Raw genomic sequence first — 17488 nt, forward strand, 5'->3', positions numbered from 1 at the left:
GTGGAATTCGCAATGGTAGAAGGAGTACTATAACCGTGAGCATTTGATATATTAGGGTTAACGGAATCGACTCGATTGGAAGTATTAGTCGGGTATGACGGATATGCAGCGCTGTTATATGTGAAGATAGTCGTAATGACAATGATCTGCGAAAATTCAAAGAGCAGTTAATATATCAAAAAGCATATGAATATAATCAATTGTCACCTTGAAATACATTTTCATGATTTTTGTGATGTTTCCGATAGAAAAACTACTTCGCAATGACATTCCATAATGACAACCCTCGTTATTTATAACGAAATTGCGTCTTAGATATAAACATCAATTAACAAATTTGAGTGTCCGAACGTAATGCATTCTCAGATCGTCAACTCAATCATCCTGTTATTAAACTGATCTCATTTCCGATCGTTAAATCTTGTATCATCCGTGAAAATTGCTTTCATGAGCCATCACAATATTTCTCACCCATTTCATCACTGTCTCGGCACTGAATTGCAAACATCAAACGTAAAGGATTCAACAGCAGTCAATAAAATTGGTAAATAGTTTGGAAAAACATTTGTGGCCACGCTTGAGTTACCTACGAAAAACAGGAAGCTTGAAACTGTGCCTCAATCCGATCGTTCGAAGGTCGGCTAAAATGATTCACACTTTATTTTGATATAAATATTGCGGGCGTGACCCATCAAGTATCATTGTCGAGTGTTTCGTTCCACTTAAAACAATATATCATTCCCCAAAATGTCCTTAAAGGTAACGGTCATTTGAATAAAAATAATTGTAAAATGTTATAATTTGAATTTATTACAGCTTGCTGTCATTCTTGCATCCTTGGCCTGTGCCAGCGCTGGTTATTTGGAGCCAGCCACACCTTATGCTGCTGCTCCTCTGGTAGCTCCAGCGCTGTCCTATGGACACGGACATTTAAATTCGGCTCGTCGCTTGGGCCAAATAGCTGTTCCGGCTGTGTCCTACAACAACTATGAATATCCTGCATACGCCGCTCCGTGGGCCACAATGGCTGTTGCCATCGTCCAGCCAAATCTGAAATATGCACCGGCCGTATCGTATTCCAACGACTATGCTCCCGCTCTTGGCTATAATAAACTCGGATATTCCTCGTATGCCGCCCCACTTGATGCTAAGAAGGTTGTTATTGCGGAGCCAACTCCTATCGCTTCTGATGCTCCATTGCTGGCTGGCCGTCCAGCTCTCAGCTATGCTCCTGCTCTGTCCTACAGCAACCTCGGACATACATCGTATGCCGCTCCATTGGCTGCCAAAACCATCGCTGTGGCTCCCGGTTCCCCATTACTGGCTTCCCATTCGGCCCTGGCCTATGCTCCAATCTCTGGTTACGCAGGATCTTTCGCCCACCACAAGAACCCTTTGATTAATTATGCTTACTAAGCGAGCGATTTTTATGTAAGCTACATGTTGAACAGGACACATCTGATTTGTTGAATAAATGATATACTGAAATTGATATATCGGGTTTTTCAATAAGAGCGCTACAAAAGTTTTTTTTAAATAAAACAAAAACGGTTTTGGATATCAATGAAATTCTTTATTCATGTGAAGATACATTTGATGCCATTATGTATGGAACTCGATTTCTTTTGCACGGCCGCCACGGGCACGTTTGCAGAAGTCCAGACGCTGAACCCAATTTTCGACGGTTTTCAAGCATAAATCGGCCGATACTGCTGCATTTTCATATTCGATATTCGTACGAAGTTCATCAATCGTCACTGGCTTGTTGGGATAGACCATAGACTTGACGTAGCCTCAAAGGAAATAATCTAACTGCGTCAAATCGTACGACTGAGGTGGCCAATTGACTGGGCCATTTCGTGAGATAACACGCTCACCAAACTTGGTTTTCAATAAATCAATTGGTCAATTCGCTGCGCGGCTTGTGGTGCCTTCCTGCTGAAACCACATACTGTCCAAGTCCATATCATCCAATTCAGGCCAAAAATATTCAGTTGTCCCATTCACAGTAACGTGCCGGTCTTGATCATCACGGAAGAAATTCGGCCCAATGACGCCGCCGGACCATAAACCGCACCAAACCGAATTTGTTTTTTTCGGGATGCAATGGTGACTCATGGAGTACGTGTGCATATTTTGCTTATTTTTTGCCTCGGATTTCCTTGAAAAACGGCAGGTTTGTTCCTTATCGCAAAGTATTAGACCCAGGGCTCGGCATAGTCATAGTCAACTGAGGATAGTCAGCTGACTATCTGACTGACTGTATTCGTAGTTAGTCTGAAATGACTTTTGGCTTCTTCACGCAGTTTCTCCGCCAAAACGACTAGACAGTCAGTCGTGCGTTTAGTCGCTATCTCCCTCTACCGACTCGACTATATCATTTCATTCTTCCCAGTCAAGTTGTCTTCATTGCATTTTGAAGTGACTTCCCCGAATAATGGTTCCTTTCTCTCTCAACCATGTATGCATGCATGCATCGATGTTTGAGTTCAACGTGGTTTGACATGCGCTATAGGTGAGCTACATTTTTTTGTATCGTACACGAAAATTACTCACACGTATTAAGCAGCGTGCAGTGTGTGTGCTCTATTTTGCTCGCTATTTACTAATACTAACGCGAGAACCTTCATAGCATCCTTGATAAATGTCTAAGTTCGTTGGTTTGAGTTCACGATGGGTAGACAATAAACCGTCCATTGACGGGGAAATTGCATCAGAAATCAAGTTTTCGTTCCTCTTTATATGGACGTAAAATAAGATTACGTACGCGGGTATAAAATTAGTGTCAGGGGGAAATGGAAGTGTGGATTGAAGTCAGTTGAATGAAGAGACAGATTTGTATTCATTAGTCGAGTCAGTTAAAATAACCACTGACTGGACTAGTTCATCAGTCATCCTCGCTAGTCAACGCTAGTCAATTCATTTTCTAGTCAAGTCACTTTTTGTTGATGGCGACTGCCGCAGCAGTTCTAGTCGAAAGTCTCTGAGAGTAGAGTCGGTCTTAATTTTTCCCCTTTGAAGATTTCGTTTCGTTTGTTAGACCCGTGTTTTTTAATTATTTTTTTAATTATTTCTATTTTAGGGTAGTCCGAGAAATCTCCGTTTTCCACTTTTTCCCAAAAAATATTTTTTCAAAAACTCATAACATTTGAACTATTGAACCGATTTCGATGATCGATGTATCAGACAAAAGCCAATTAACTAGTCTTTCTGGTAATATTACAATTGAGGGGCTTAGGATGCAAGGGGTGAAAGTGACTTGATCGATTTCTCTTCATCAACTTTTTCTTCAGTTAATAGCTCAACTGCAAAAACGTTCCAATTTAAGTTTGCTATATAATCCGATAGTCGAGGTTCTGATCTATCTCCCACATTGCCAAATACAGCTGGGAATGCATTTGCAGCTAAGTTATTACCAAAAGAGAGAGTCGATGTAGAGAAATCGATCAAACCACTTACACCCCTTTCATTCTGAGCCCCTCAATTGCAAAAAAATGGGTTTAGTTTAGGTAATTTTTGATTAAGAGAAAAAAGAAGAAATCAATAATAAGTCACTTTTTTACCACATTCGGTCAATTACACCAACGCGAGTATGGGAGTAATATTTTTGGACAAGAGCCTTTTGTCATATTTTAGAATATTGTTCAATAAAATGTATAAATTAATATCAGTTGATTTTAGTCCTTTCTGTCACCGGATTGGCCGGATTCATATATTATTCGTTAGATTCATACGTGCAAAACCAAAATATAAATGTTTGACTTTCGTATAGTTACATATATAAATACAATGGTCACACATATTCACACTTGTGAACAAATTGCACTTGTGGAAGAATTGTAAACTGTAAACTATAAACTATTTTGCGGCTCATGGTTATTTTCTACAGTTACAATTTCAGGGATATATTTTTTATAATATATGGGCTGAACAATATCGACAAGAAAACGAGTCGCAGGAAGTTCCTAGAAATTATTTTATATCATCTTTTTGTGCCCATTCAACAAAACAGGCATTAATTCTTAGATTACCAAGAACACAGAGAAAATGAATATTAGAAATATGAAAACATGAAATTCCAGAACCTTTATCATCTGATCGCCTTTATCTAGAAGGTCGTTATACATTCTTCGCGAGTATACGAGTTATGATTTTGCGCGCGAGTATAGGAGAGTGAGGTTATGATTTTTAGAAGTTAACCGGTCTGAAAAATCAACTTTTTCCAAGAATGACTTTTTTTTAATTCATAAGTTTTGAACTACTGAATCGATTCAGATGATCGACATATCGAGTTGAATTTAATGAGTTATTATTCTTCGATAAAATATTATATAATACTTGTGAAAAATTTGGATTTTGTAACAAATTATTGATTGTATTTGTTTTTCTGAGTTTACTCGGTTACAGATAGAGGGCGCTATAATTTTCTATATTTTTTCTTGAAAGCTGAGTTTTGTTACAAAACATATTCAAAAATCAAAGAGGCGTTTTCTTACGTAACATTACGAGTTATTATTCCTCAAAGTTAACATGTTTTATGCCATAGCTCAATGCTCCTATTCAAATAGACTAGATTTATGCAACTAGAATCAAATTTTTTATAAAGAAAACTATTTCATTGGCTTCAATTTAATATGTCGATCATCTGAATCAGTTCAGTAGTTCAAGAGTTTTAAATTTTTCAAAAAAGTCATTTTTGGATAAAAGGGGAAAAATGATTTTTCGGGCCATCGGAAAAATCATAACTCAAAAAAAAATTATAATGACTCTGATTTTGGATATGTTATGTAAAAACCACAGCTTTCAAGAAAAACATTAAAAATACAGCTCTAGTCCAAAATTATGTAAACAATAAAAAACAAATAGAGTAGTGCGGGGCAAAGGTGCGCACCTAACTGTTGTCGTCCAATCTTTTTGACATAAAAGCAAATAAAATTCAGTATGCTTACCAAATTGTAAACTATATATACAGCCATTCCATGCCAAACCGATATAGTGGTTCTCAGATTTTCGTAAAAAGTGGTAGTTTTATTCTTCATCGCAAATTATGAGACCCGTATTTTTTTAATTTTTTGTTAGGGTTACCATTTCCATTTTAGAGTGGTTGAAAAAAAACATTTTTTCGCATTTTTGCCAAAAATGACTTTTTTATAAAATTCATAACTTTTGAACTACTAAACCGATTCAGATGATCGACATGTCAAATAAAAGCCAATCACCTGGTCTTTTATGAAAAAATACTATACATGCAGAAAATCTGAATACTGCTCTCGTTATTATTGATTGTATTCGTTTTTTATTGTTTTCATAGTCTCGGGACCAAAGACGCTATAGTTTTTTATATTTTTTTCTGGAGAGCTGAGGATTTTCCACACAACATATTTCGAAACTAAAAAAGCGTTTTTTATTTCGTTTTTGAGTTATAATGTTTCAAACTTAGCCGATAGTCCAAAAAATCTATTTTTCCCCATTTTTTCCACTACAAAAAATTATAACTGTTGATCTACTGGACCGATTCAGATGATCGACATATCAAATTAAAGCCAATGAGCTAATCTTGTTTGAAAAACTATCACACTCTGAATAAAAATGGATTTTGTTTTCGTAATTATTGATTATATTAGTTTTTTTATAGCTTACATCGTTTCGGGACCAAGGGCGCCATATTTTTTATATATTTTTTTTCCTAAAAGCTGAGGTTTTTCACATAATATATCCGAATACCAGAGTAGTGTTATTTTTCGTTTTCAATTTATGATTTTTCAAAGTTAACATGTTTTAATTTTTCGTTCAACATTTCTATGCGACTAGACTGGATGTGTGTGATTATAATCCAATTAATTGGCAAATGTGTAATTTTTTCAAATAAAGCTAGTAGGCTTTAATTTGATATGCCGATCATCTGAATCGGTCCATTAGTTGAAAAGTAATAAATTTTTGAAGAATGTCATTTTTGGAAAAAAGGGGAAAATGTTTTTTTGAACCATCGGGTAACTTTGAACAATCTTAACTCAAAAACGAAAAAAAAGCCTCCCTGGTTTCGAGATATGTTATGTGAAAAATCCTCAGCTTTCCAGAAAAAATATGAAAAACTATAGCGCCTTTGGTCCCGAGACTATGAAAACAATAAAAAACGAATACAATACAATAATAGCGAGAGCAGGACTCAAATTTTCTGTATTTTTCTGTATAGTAATTTTTTAAAAAAGACCAGGTGATTGGCTTTAATTTGATATGTCGATCATCTGAATCGGTTTAGTAGTTCAAAAGTTATGAATTTTAGAAAAAAGTCATTTTTGGCAAAAATGCCAAAAAAAGTTTTTTTGAACCACTCTAAAATGGAAATGGTCACCCTAACAAGAAATTAAAAAAATACGGGTCTCAAAATTTGCGATGAAAAACAAAACTGCCACTTTTGACGAAAATTTGAGCACCACTATATCGGTTTGGCTTGGAATGGCTGTATATACAGGGTTTTCCATTTCGGGCTTCCGAAAGTATACAGCCCTGTGCTGACACCCGTTTGACATAGCTGTCAACCAAAGCGTCATATCGTTAGTTGAATGTCTGCCATTTTACAATATGGATTGTTTTAGCATCGCACAACGTGTTAATTTTGTTAAATTATACTATAAAAATGATGAAAAACCGGCAAATGTTTTTCGAGCATTACGGACGGATTTTGGTCGTCATGGACGGCCTACAGAGCACACAATCGCTAATGTAGTGCGTAAATTTGAACAAACTGGAACCGTAGCGGATATTGTGAAACCTGTGCATCATCGTAATGTGCGTTCGGCCGAAAATATTGCTGCTGTTGCTGCCAGTGTGGAAGATGACCCGAATGTTTCGATTCCACGGCGTGCTCAGCAATTGGGCTTGTCAAACACATCATTGTGGCGAATTTTGCATTTGGACTTGCACCTACATCCATATAAAGTCCAACTGGTACAAAAATTAGAGCGTGGTGACCATGGAATGCGTCGGGCATACGTCGATTGGGTGAACGAACAGGAGTTAGCGCTCATCTTCCGAGCCAAGCAGACGTGTTTTCTCTTAAGCTAAACCAGGAAGTCTATACAAGCTAACTTTTAAATCGTTTCGCCGCGGTATTTTCATCGCCGAGCAGTTGTGTGTTTCCGCATACTACGGCTCAGTGATGGTACGGCGCGAAAATACATTCCGCATAGATTATGCGATGTTGCCGCGCAAGCCGGACTACACGAAAGTGCAGAATTTCATAGGAACTATTCTGGGCTTGAAACCAGGTGAAGTGACGAGAATCCAATGTAGCCGAAGCCTCGGATGTGCCTTCGTGAAGGTAGTCGATCTGGCGCTGGCACAAAAAGTGTGCGAAGAACACGACGGAAAACACGAGGTGTCAGTGGAAGGAGGGGTGAAGATTCCTCTACGAATAACGATGGAGGATGGTGCAGTGGAGGTCAAATTATTCGATTTGTCTGAAGACGTGTCGGATGATGCCATCACTAAATTCCTCTCCGCATACGGTGACGTCATCTCAGTGCGAGAGCAGATATGCGGAAATGATCAGCAGTACTTTTTTCCGGGTATCTGCACTGGTGTCCGAGTTGTGAAAATGATCGTAAAACACAACATAGAATCATGGGTTGTCATCGAAGGCGAATTGACGCTGCTATCCTATTTTGGTCAGCGTCAAACATGCCGACATTGTCGTGAATTCATCCACGTCGGAGCGTCCTGCGTTCAGAACAAGAAGCTGCTCGTACAAAAATCATACGCTGATGCTACGAAGCAGCCAGCAGCTTTGAATGCTAAACCAACTGCGAAACCGCATGTCCAACAAACAACGACACCGAGTCATCCAACGTCGGTATTGCGGCATCCGCCGCCGAAGAAGCAGTAGCAGCTGCAAAAACAGCTGCCGATTCCCGTACCTACAGTAGAACCGATCGATACACAATCGGAAACACAATTCCCACCGCTCACTATCCCTATCATACCTATATCGGGTTCGAATCGACCATCGGATAGCAGGTCGTTGCCCAGTACATCTGGTCAACAACCTCCTGCTAGTGGCGAAGTGATCGACGGACCTGCTAGTGGAAAATCCGATGGCAACGAGACAGACGAATCGGCGATGTCATCTACACGCTTAAGAGCACGGCGCCAATGAAGAAGGGCGACGAGAGGACAGCGACGACTAAAGGGAGCAAAACAACAAGCAATGAGTCATCTGACCAGTTACAACGTTGCCACTATAAACATCAACACGACCCTCCGAACTTTCTGCAGAACGATGGACCTGGACATCGTTTTTCTGCAAGAAGTCGAGAACGAGCAGCTCCTCATCCCTGGCTACAACGTCGTCACAAACGTTGATCAGTCGAGGAGAGGGACGGCAATAGCGCTGAAGGAGTATATACGCTTCTCTCATACGGAAAAAAGTTTAAACGGAAGACTTATTGCCCTACGGGTCGAAAACACGACTATAGCCAATATATACGCACCGTCAGGCACCGCAATGCGCGCCGAACGAGAAAATTTTTTCACTGACACCATCGCTTTTTATTTGCGGCACAATACAGAAAATTTGATTCTTGCTGGCGACTTCAACTGTGTGCTGCGACCATGTGACTCGACGGGACACAACAACAGCCCAGCTCTCCAAGCCACCGTTCGGCAACTGCAACTGAGCGACATTTGGGTGAAGTTATACCCCACCACTTCCGCACCCACATACATAACGCATAATTCTGTCTCCAGGCTCGATCGAATTTATGTCAGCCATGGACTCAGTACGCATCTGCGAAACGCGGCCACACATGTCTGTTCATTCACGAACCACAAAGCACTAGCTGCTCGAATATGCCTCCCTAACCTGGGTCGCGAACCCGGTCGCGCTTACTAGTCTTTACGTCCCCATATTCTGACAACAGATAACATTAATGAATTCCAGATTTCATGGCAATATGTGACTCGACAACGACGATATTATCCAAACTGCCTCACGTGGTGGTTAACATACGTTGCACATCACATCAACGCACATTCTCCCAACATTTTATGCGCATCAACGACACTTTTTTTTTTTTTATTAAATCCTTTATTTTTACAGGCTCAGTTACATAAGTTTAAAGGAATTAATAATCATTTTTCATTAATTCTAGTGTTAATGAAGTAGAGAACCGATTACTCGCGGTTTGCTCGAGTTTAGAAGGGTGACATTTTTTTAAGGAAAAGGAAGGGATATAAGGATATGTTGACAATGTTCACACTCACATTCGCACTCACATTCATCATACTCAATTCTTAAGCCTATCTTATATCTAATATGTATTTACATTTCACCTTATTCTATTGTTAGTAAGAAGGGATTTAATTTCTCGCGAAGGAAAAGGAAAAGGAAAATATAAGGATATAAGGACAATCACACACGAAGATCGATAACTTTTAAGAAGACGTATATTTGGGACATGTAATCAAGGTCTAACCGAGCCAACACATCTCTCACCGGCACATTGGGCTGTCTTCCTCTAGCCCGAAGAGAGTTTTCTAAATTCGATCTGGCAACAAGATACACCTCGCACGACCAAACAACGTGTTCGATGTCGTGGTAACCTTGGCCACAAGCACAGATATTGCCATCGGCAAGATTAAAACGAAAGAGTAGCGCGTCTAACGAACAGTGATTGGACATGAGTCGAGAGAAGGTGCGAATAAAGTCCCGACTCAAGTCCAGACTTTTGAACCATGGTTTGAGGCTAACCTTAGGGATAATCGAGTGGAGCCACCGACCCAATTCATCTTCGTTCCACTTACGTTGCCAGTTAACGATGGTATTTTTACGGACTAAAGAATAAAATTCATTGAAGGCGATTTGACGCTGATAAATATCGCCTTCAATTGCACCTACCTTTGCCAATGAGTCAGCCCTCTCATTACCCGGAATTGAGCAATGTGAGGGGACCCAGACAAAGGTAATGACATAACAGCGTCTGGTTAAAGCACTCAAAATTTCTCGTATTCTCTCAAGGAAGTACGGCGAGTGCTTTTCCGGCCTCACTGAACGGATAGCTTCGACAGAGCTAAGACTATCCGTTACAATGTAATAGTGTTCAACAGGTCGTGAGGCGACGCTGTCCAGCGCCCAGTGTATTGCTGCCAATTCAGCAATATACACTGAGCAAGGATTCTAACGACTGTGGGAGGTGCTAAAAAATTCGTTGAACACTCCAAATCCTGTGGACTCATTCATAGAGGACCCATCAGTAAAGTACATATTATCACAATTGATACGCCCATATTTTGCATTGAAGATCGTAGGAACGATCCCCGATCGATGATAATCTGGAATTCCATGGATTTTCTCCTTCATGAACAGATCAAAATGCACAGAGGAATTGATGTAGTCAGGAAAACAAACACGGTTGGGAATATACGAAGAAGGATTAACCTGCATGGAGACGAATTCATGATATGAGCTCATGAATCCAGAATGAAAATTTAGCTCGATCAGCTGCTCAAAATTTCCGATCACCAATGGGTTCATAACCTTACACCGGATGAGGAACCGAAGAGATAATAAATTGAAGCGATCTTTTAGTGGGAGTAGGCCTGCCAAAACCTCGAGACTCATGGTATGCGTTGAGGGCATACATCCCAACGCGATACGGAGACAAAGATACTGAATATAGATACTTGGCAGCTGATTGAAAACAGAAACTGCCATACTCCATCACTGAGAGAATAGTTGTTCGATACAACATTATAAGATCTTCGGGATGGGCTCCCCACCAGGTGCCGGTAATTGTACGGAGAAAGTTTATTCTTTGTTGGCATTTTTTACTCAGATACCTAATATGGGCCCCCAAGTACATTTGGAGTCGAACCATACCCCAAGATACTTGAATGACATAGCATGAGTGATCGGTTTACCCAAAAGTTGAAGCTTTGGTTTTGCTGGTCTATGCTTCCTAGAAAAAACCACCATCTCTGTTTTCTCCGTGGAGAATTCGATCCCTAGCCCAATGGCCCAGGTTGAAAAATTGTTCAAAGTATCTTGTAAGGGTCCTTGCAGGTCGGATTCGTTTGATCCTACGACAGACACCACTCCGTCATCTGCAAGTTGTCTTAGGCTGCAATTTTGTGTAAGACAATTGTCGATGTCGCTTACATAGAAGTTGTACAAAAGGGGGCTTAAACATGAGCCCTGGGGGAGGCCCATGAAGGAGACCCGATTTACTGTCGAATCCCCGTGAGAAAAATTCAACTGTTTCTCACAAAGCAAGTTATATAACATATTATTCAACAGAGGCGGCAGACCCCGAGAGTGTAATTTGTCTGACAAAACCTCTATTGAAACAGAATCAAAGGCCCCCTTTATGTCCAAGAATACTGAAGCCATTTGTTTTTTTTCGGCGTAAGCCATTTGAATTTCTGAAGAAAGCAACGCAAGACAATCATTCGTCCCCTTGCCCCTGCGGAACCCATATTGTGTATCTGAGAGTAGGCCATTCGTTTCAACCCATCGATCAAGGCGAAACAAGATCATTTTCTCCAACAATTTCCGTATACAAGACAGCATTGCTATTGGGCGGTACGAATTGAAGTCGGACGCGGGTTTTCCGGGTTTTTGAATAGCTATAATTCGCACTTGTCTCCAATCATCTGGAACAACATTATGCTCCAGAAACCGATTGAATAAATTCAACAAGCGATGTTTCGCCACATCAGGGAGGTGTTTCAACAAGTTGAACTTAATTCTATCTGTTCCTGGAGCCGAATTGTTACAAGAAAGGAGAGCAAGAGAGAATTCTACCATCGAAAACTCGAAATCAAGATCACACCTATCTTGTGGTATATCTCGAACAATTTTTTGCACAGGAACGGAATCGGGACAAACTTTCCGTGCAAATTTAAAAATCCATCGATGTGAATATTCTTCGCTTTCATTCGATGAAGAGCGATTTCTCATGTTTCGAGCCACTTTCCATAATTTTTTCATTGACGTTTCTCGTGACAAACCTCCCACGAAAGTTCGCCAATAAGCACGTTTTTTCTCTTCGATCAAGTTTTTAAATTGATTTTCAAGGTCCAAATACGTTTGAAAATTCTCAATGGTTCCACGTTTTCGAAAAGCTTTAAATGCGTTCGATTTATCCTGATAAAGCTTGGAACATTGGCTATCCCACCATGGATTGGGAGGCCTTCGACGAATAGTGGAGCCTGGGATGGGTTTCGTTTGAGCGCGAACCGCGCTGTCATAGATCAAACGAGAAATGAAGTTATACTCCTCCAATGGAGGTAAACCATCTCTGGAATTGATGGCTAGAGCAATCGCGTCCGCATATTTTTTCCAGTCAATGTGTCTTGTGAGGTCATATGCCATGTTTATAGATTCAGAAGAACTCGACCCAGTGGTGATGGAAATTTTGATTGGCAAATGATCACTACCGTTGGGATCCTGGATTACATTCCACTTGCAATCTAACGATAGTGAATTCGAGCAAAGCGAGAGGTCAAGAGCACTTGGTTTAGCAGGAGGTTTAGGTACACGTGTTGTTTCCCCAGTGTTCAAAACGGTCATATTGAAGCTGTTACAAAGGTCATATATCAACGATGAACGATTATCGTCGTACGGTTCCCCCCAGGCAGTTCCGTGAGAGTTGAAGTCTCCCAAGATTAATCGTGGCTCAGGAAGGAGTGAGCACATGTCAACAAGTTGCTTGCGGCTAACCGCAGCTCTCGGAGGCCAATACAAGCTGACAATACAGAGGTCTTTGCCTCTGATGTTTGCATGACAAGCAACAGCTTCGATCCCTCCAATAGGTGGAAGTTCAATTCTAAAAAATGGGTGGCACTTATTAATCCCCAATAGTACCCCTCCGTATCTGTCATCGCGGTCCAAGCGTATTATATTAAAATCGTGGAAAGAGAGATCATTTTGAGAAGAGAGCCAGGTTTCGGACAGAGCAAAAACATCACAATTGAATTTATGAATTAGAAATTTGAAAGTATCCAATTTAGGGATAAGACTACGACAATTCCACTGTAAAACAGTGATATCTCCGACCTCTCTATTTAAAATAGACATCAAGAGAGATAATCATTGCAAGAAGGGGCAATGTTTGCATCAATTGCTGCAAAATTGTCTTTAACACTGGAAGCATTGAGATGACAATGGTTCTGATGGAGTCGGAAACGTTAAAACACGTGAAGATTTGATCCACAAGGTCAGTCAACTTTATAAATCCCGATTGGGAAGTTGAACTGGACGGAAAAACAGGGACAGTTGGGGTTTTTGATGTCCCCTCGAGTGCTGGGCCGTTCAAAGGTGAAACATTCCCACGGAAACCAGGAGGATCCTGATTTTGCTTGTCCGCTGCACTCGATTTTTTAGACATGCTAACAGGGGATATAACCGGTGGGGCTTGTCCTTGAACTTTGGGAGTGGTCACATTTTTGCGCCGGGGATTCCCTTGGAAAATGAACGGTGTGCCCCCGTTAGCTGTGTCCGCTTCCATTTCGTCAACGGGCAACGTGGCGAAGACATTTTGAGTGTTGATTGATTGTTGTTGGGCAAGTGGAGAAGCGCCCTTTAAAATATCCGCAAAAGTGCGTTTTGAGCGTTCCTTCAAAGAGCGCTTCTGTTTCTCCCAGCGACTCTTGTAAGTTTCACAAGCTGAGAGCACGTGTGGGGATCCCCCGCAATATGGACACTTATGCTCAGTCGCACTGCAGGATTCCCCCACATGTTGCTCTCCGCAAGTTGCACAGCGCTCCTTGTTGGCACAATAATCTGAAGTGTGACCAACTGACTTGCATTTGTTGCAAGTCATGGGCTTTGGCACGAAGAGTCGCACAGGCAGTCTCAATTTGTCCACCATGACGTAGTCAGGGAGGGCCGAACCAGCAAAAGTTACTCGAAACGAGTCTGACGGCGTGAATTTCGTTTTTCCCTCTTCTTGGGATACTTTACCTAGTTGGCGACTGTCCAAAATTTTAACGCCCACCAAAGGGAGTCTTTTGAATTTACCAACTCCTTCTTTTATCAATTGGCACGTCAGACCCGTTTCAGTTACCACCCCTGAGATTTCTACGTCATGGGAGGGCACGTAGACACGATACTCTAGGGTGAACCTCTCGTCGATCACAATTGCATTTGCGTGTTTCCGATCACTCACGACAACACGCAGTTTGTTCGGCCTAACCTTAGAGATTTCGACCACGGAGGAATAAAATCTTGCCAGATCTTTCGAAACCTGAATGACATTAATAGATTTTCCTTTAGGTTTGGGCCGGAAAAAAACAACCCATGGACCAGCTCCAGGTGCATCGTCTGGATAGACCTTGACACGAGGAGAGGAAACAACTGAGGGGGAGGACGAGGTCGATTGTTGAGCGGGAGCGGGATCAGTAGGACTGGGAGGCAAGTTCGGGAGTTGAACGGAAGCGGGAGATTGAGGGGGCGAAGAGAAAAAGTTTGCCAATTTTCTTGAGGGGGGCTTGTTGAGGTTAATTAACTCTTTCTCTGAAGAGACATCTTCTGAGGGGGGAACGCGTTTGAGCGACTTCCCAGCCCCCGTTGTAGCTAGTGAGGAGGAAACAGTAGTTTCAATCTCCATTTCAACTTGACCTTCTGCCATTACGGCAGATATGAAATAATATAATTTTGAATTCTTCTATCTTCCTAAACCTAATATATATATTATACCTAAATCTCACACCAATGCGAATGAAATGAAACGGTGTCCCAATCGAACCGCGTGGCAATCGCTCGGTACAGCTGCAACGGTAAATCGCACCACCACACGATGATGGAATCGATGACGATGATAAAGCACACACAGCGATGATACGGCACACGCACCGCGCCCGCGGTGGAGAACTTCTTCCTCACGCTGGTTGTGATTGCTGCTCTTCTCACTCGCGCAATAAAGAGAACCCCGTTAGGGCGAAATAACTTCACCAGCCACTGATAACGGTATAATCTCCACTGTATGATAGACGCGAACAAATTTGCGACCGATGTCTTCGGACTGCGCGAGCTGAATGGTCAACGACACTTACATTGCGGGGGAAAACATTAGTACCTTCCAGCTGGGTGAGAGAAGACGTAAAAAAAATATAATCACAGAGCTGCGTGGCGTAAACGACGAAAATCTAAATACTTCCGAAGCGATTGAAAATCATCTTCTTCGGTACTTTGCCGAGTTATACACAGCGTCAGAAGTGGATGAGACAGCGCGGTATCCTTTCGAATGCGAGAGAGTGATACCTGTAAATGATGAGTTGAACGAAGCTTGCATGGCTGAAATAACAACAGCAGAAATATTAGCATCAATTCGGTCATCAGCAAAAAAGAAGGCTGCTGGGAGCGATGGGTTACCCATCGAATTTTATGAACACACTTTCGACGTCATTCATCGTGAGCTGAATCTCGTTTTAAACGAAGCACTGGTATCCGAGATACCTCCTGAGTTCGCCAATGGTGTAATCGTGCTAGTACGAAAAAGGGGAACAGAAAATACTGCACGAGGATATCGTCCAATCAGTCTTCTAAATTCGGATTTTAAAATTCTCAGTAGAATTATGAAGTTTCGTCTTGAACGGATCATACGTAACCATCGGGTACTGAGTGATGCGCAAAAGTGTTCCAACGAAGGGCACTCAATTTTCGAAGCCACTCTGAAAGACAAAATTGCTCAGCTGAGGGCGAGTAAGATAAAAGGGAAGCTGATAAGCTACGATCTAGATCATGCTTTCGATCGGGTATCTCTTTCCTTCCTTCATCAAACAATGAGACAGCTGGGAATAAATCCGAGCTTCGTTGACGTACTAGCACGAATCGCAGAACAATCCTTCTCGCGTTTGCCTTTCGCAGTGCTTCCCGATCGAACGCTCCGTACGGCAGGGAGATCCGATGTCGATGCTGCTCTTCGTCATCTACCTCCACCCTTTTCTGACGAAGCTGGAGCGACAACTCGGTTCCGACCTCGTGGTGGCATACGCAGATAACATATCTGCGATAGTTACCAATACTGATACTATAGAGCGCATCAATGAGCTTTTCAATGATTTTGAACGTGCCGCTGGAGCAAAACAAAACAGATCCAAAACGATTTCAATCGACGTCGGGCTCACTGATGGGAATCCAATAAGCGTACCGTGACTACATACAACAGATAAAGTGAAGATTTTGGGGTTGTTTTTCACCAACTCGATCCGAGAAATGGGCAAAATTAACTGGGACGCTCTCATAACAAAATTTGCGCAGCAGTTGTGGCTGCACCCTTTGAGAAATCTCAACCTCTATCAGAAAATAATAGTACTAAACACATTCATCACGGCGAAGACCTCAATTCTTGCGCCGTATTGCATTCACACGGCGAAAATAACGTCGCTTATGGGGTCATTCCTGTGGCGTGGACTTCCGGCGCGAGTTCCGATGGAGAAACTAGCGCGTGATACCGAATATGGTGGACTGAAACTGCAGCTACCAGTCTTCAAATGCAAAGCGTTGCTCTTGAATCGTCACATACAGGCAAGTGGCTCTCTCCCCTATTACCAATCCCTTCTGAACCAGGCTATTCCTCCCCCCGCAGACCTTCCCTGCTTCAAGATAATTTCCCAACAAATCGCCCTTCTCCCCCCACTTGTTAGAGCGAATCCATCTAGGGGACAAATCCACCGAATCTTTCTGGAGCGAACAGAAACACCTCGTGTTGAACGGAGAAATCCGGGAACAAATTGGAAAAGAGTTTGGAAGAATATTCTAACGAAACAACTATCGTCGAGCCAGCGAAGCAGTTTGTATCTGTTCGTAAATGAGAAGACAGAACATAGGCAATTAATGAAAAGGATTCAAAGAGCGAATGCTGAACACTGTCTGCACTGTAATACTGCGATTGAAACGTTGCAACACAAATTTAGTGACTGTTTCCGGGTAGCACCTGCTTGGGCTTACGTACAACAGAGAATAACAGGAATACTCGAGGGATGGCAACGTCTTTCTTTCGAAGAACTAATGCGACCAGCACTACTGAACATAGCAACTACCAAACGAAGTCAAATATTGAAAATTTTAATTCTGTTCATCAATTATGTTAATGAAATTAACGGAAGAATTGATGTTGGCGCACTTGCATTCTCCTTAAGATGCGAAAATTAATTTTTTTGATGTAAATACTCTTTTATATTTAAAAAAAAAAAAAAACAACAGCAGCAAAATGCTGAATTTTCGCATCAAATTTTCTTCAGCGATGAGGCACATTTCGAGCTCGGTGGCTATGTGAACACCCAAAATTTACGTATCATTTCCGGCTCAGAAAAACCACACGTGATTGTTGAGAGGCCATTGTATCCGCCAAAAGTCACTTGGTGCGCATTATGGTCTGGTGGAGTCATCGGGCCGTATTTCTTTGAAAATGAGGACGGCGAGACGGTAACTGTGAATGGTGAGCGCTATGGTCGCATGTTAACCGATTTTTTTTTTTGCCACAAATTG

General features: G+C 41.6%; 1 protein-coding gene across 1 annotated transcript; it reads left to right on the top strand.

Annotated features, from left to right (window-relative positions):
- The first annotated feature begins 709 nt into the window (after positions 1-709).
- On the top strand, positions 710-1416 carry LOC129771620 (cuticle protein 16.5-like). The gene is made up of 2 exons (XM_055775448.1): positions 710-759; positions 817-1416. Exons 1-2 carry the CDS (start codon positions 748-750, stop codon positions 1414-1416), a joined length of 612 nt encoding a protein of 203 aa, XP_055631423.1. The 5' UTR covers positions 710-747.
- Positions 1417-17488: the final 16072 nt, after the last annotated feature.

Source organism: Toxorhynchites rutilus, chromosome 2, assembly GCF_029784135.1.
Source record: "Toxorhynchites rutilus septentrionalis strain SRP chromosome 2, ASM2978413v1, whole genome shotgun sequence".
NCBI classification, from domain to species: Eukaryota; Metazoa; Arthropoda; class Insecta; order Diptera; family Culicidae; genus Toxorhynchites; species Toxorhynchites rutilus.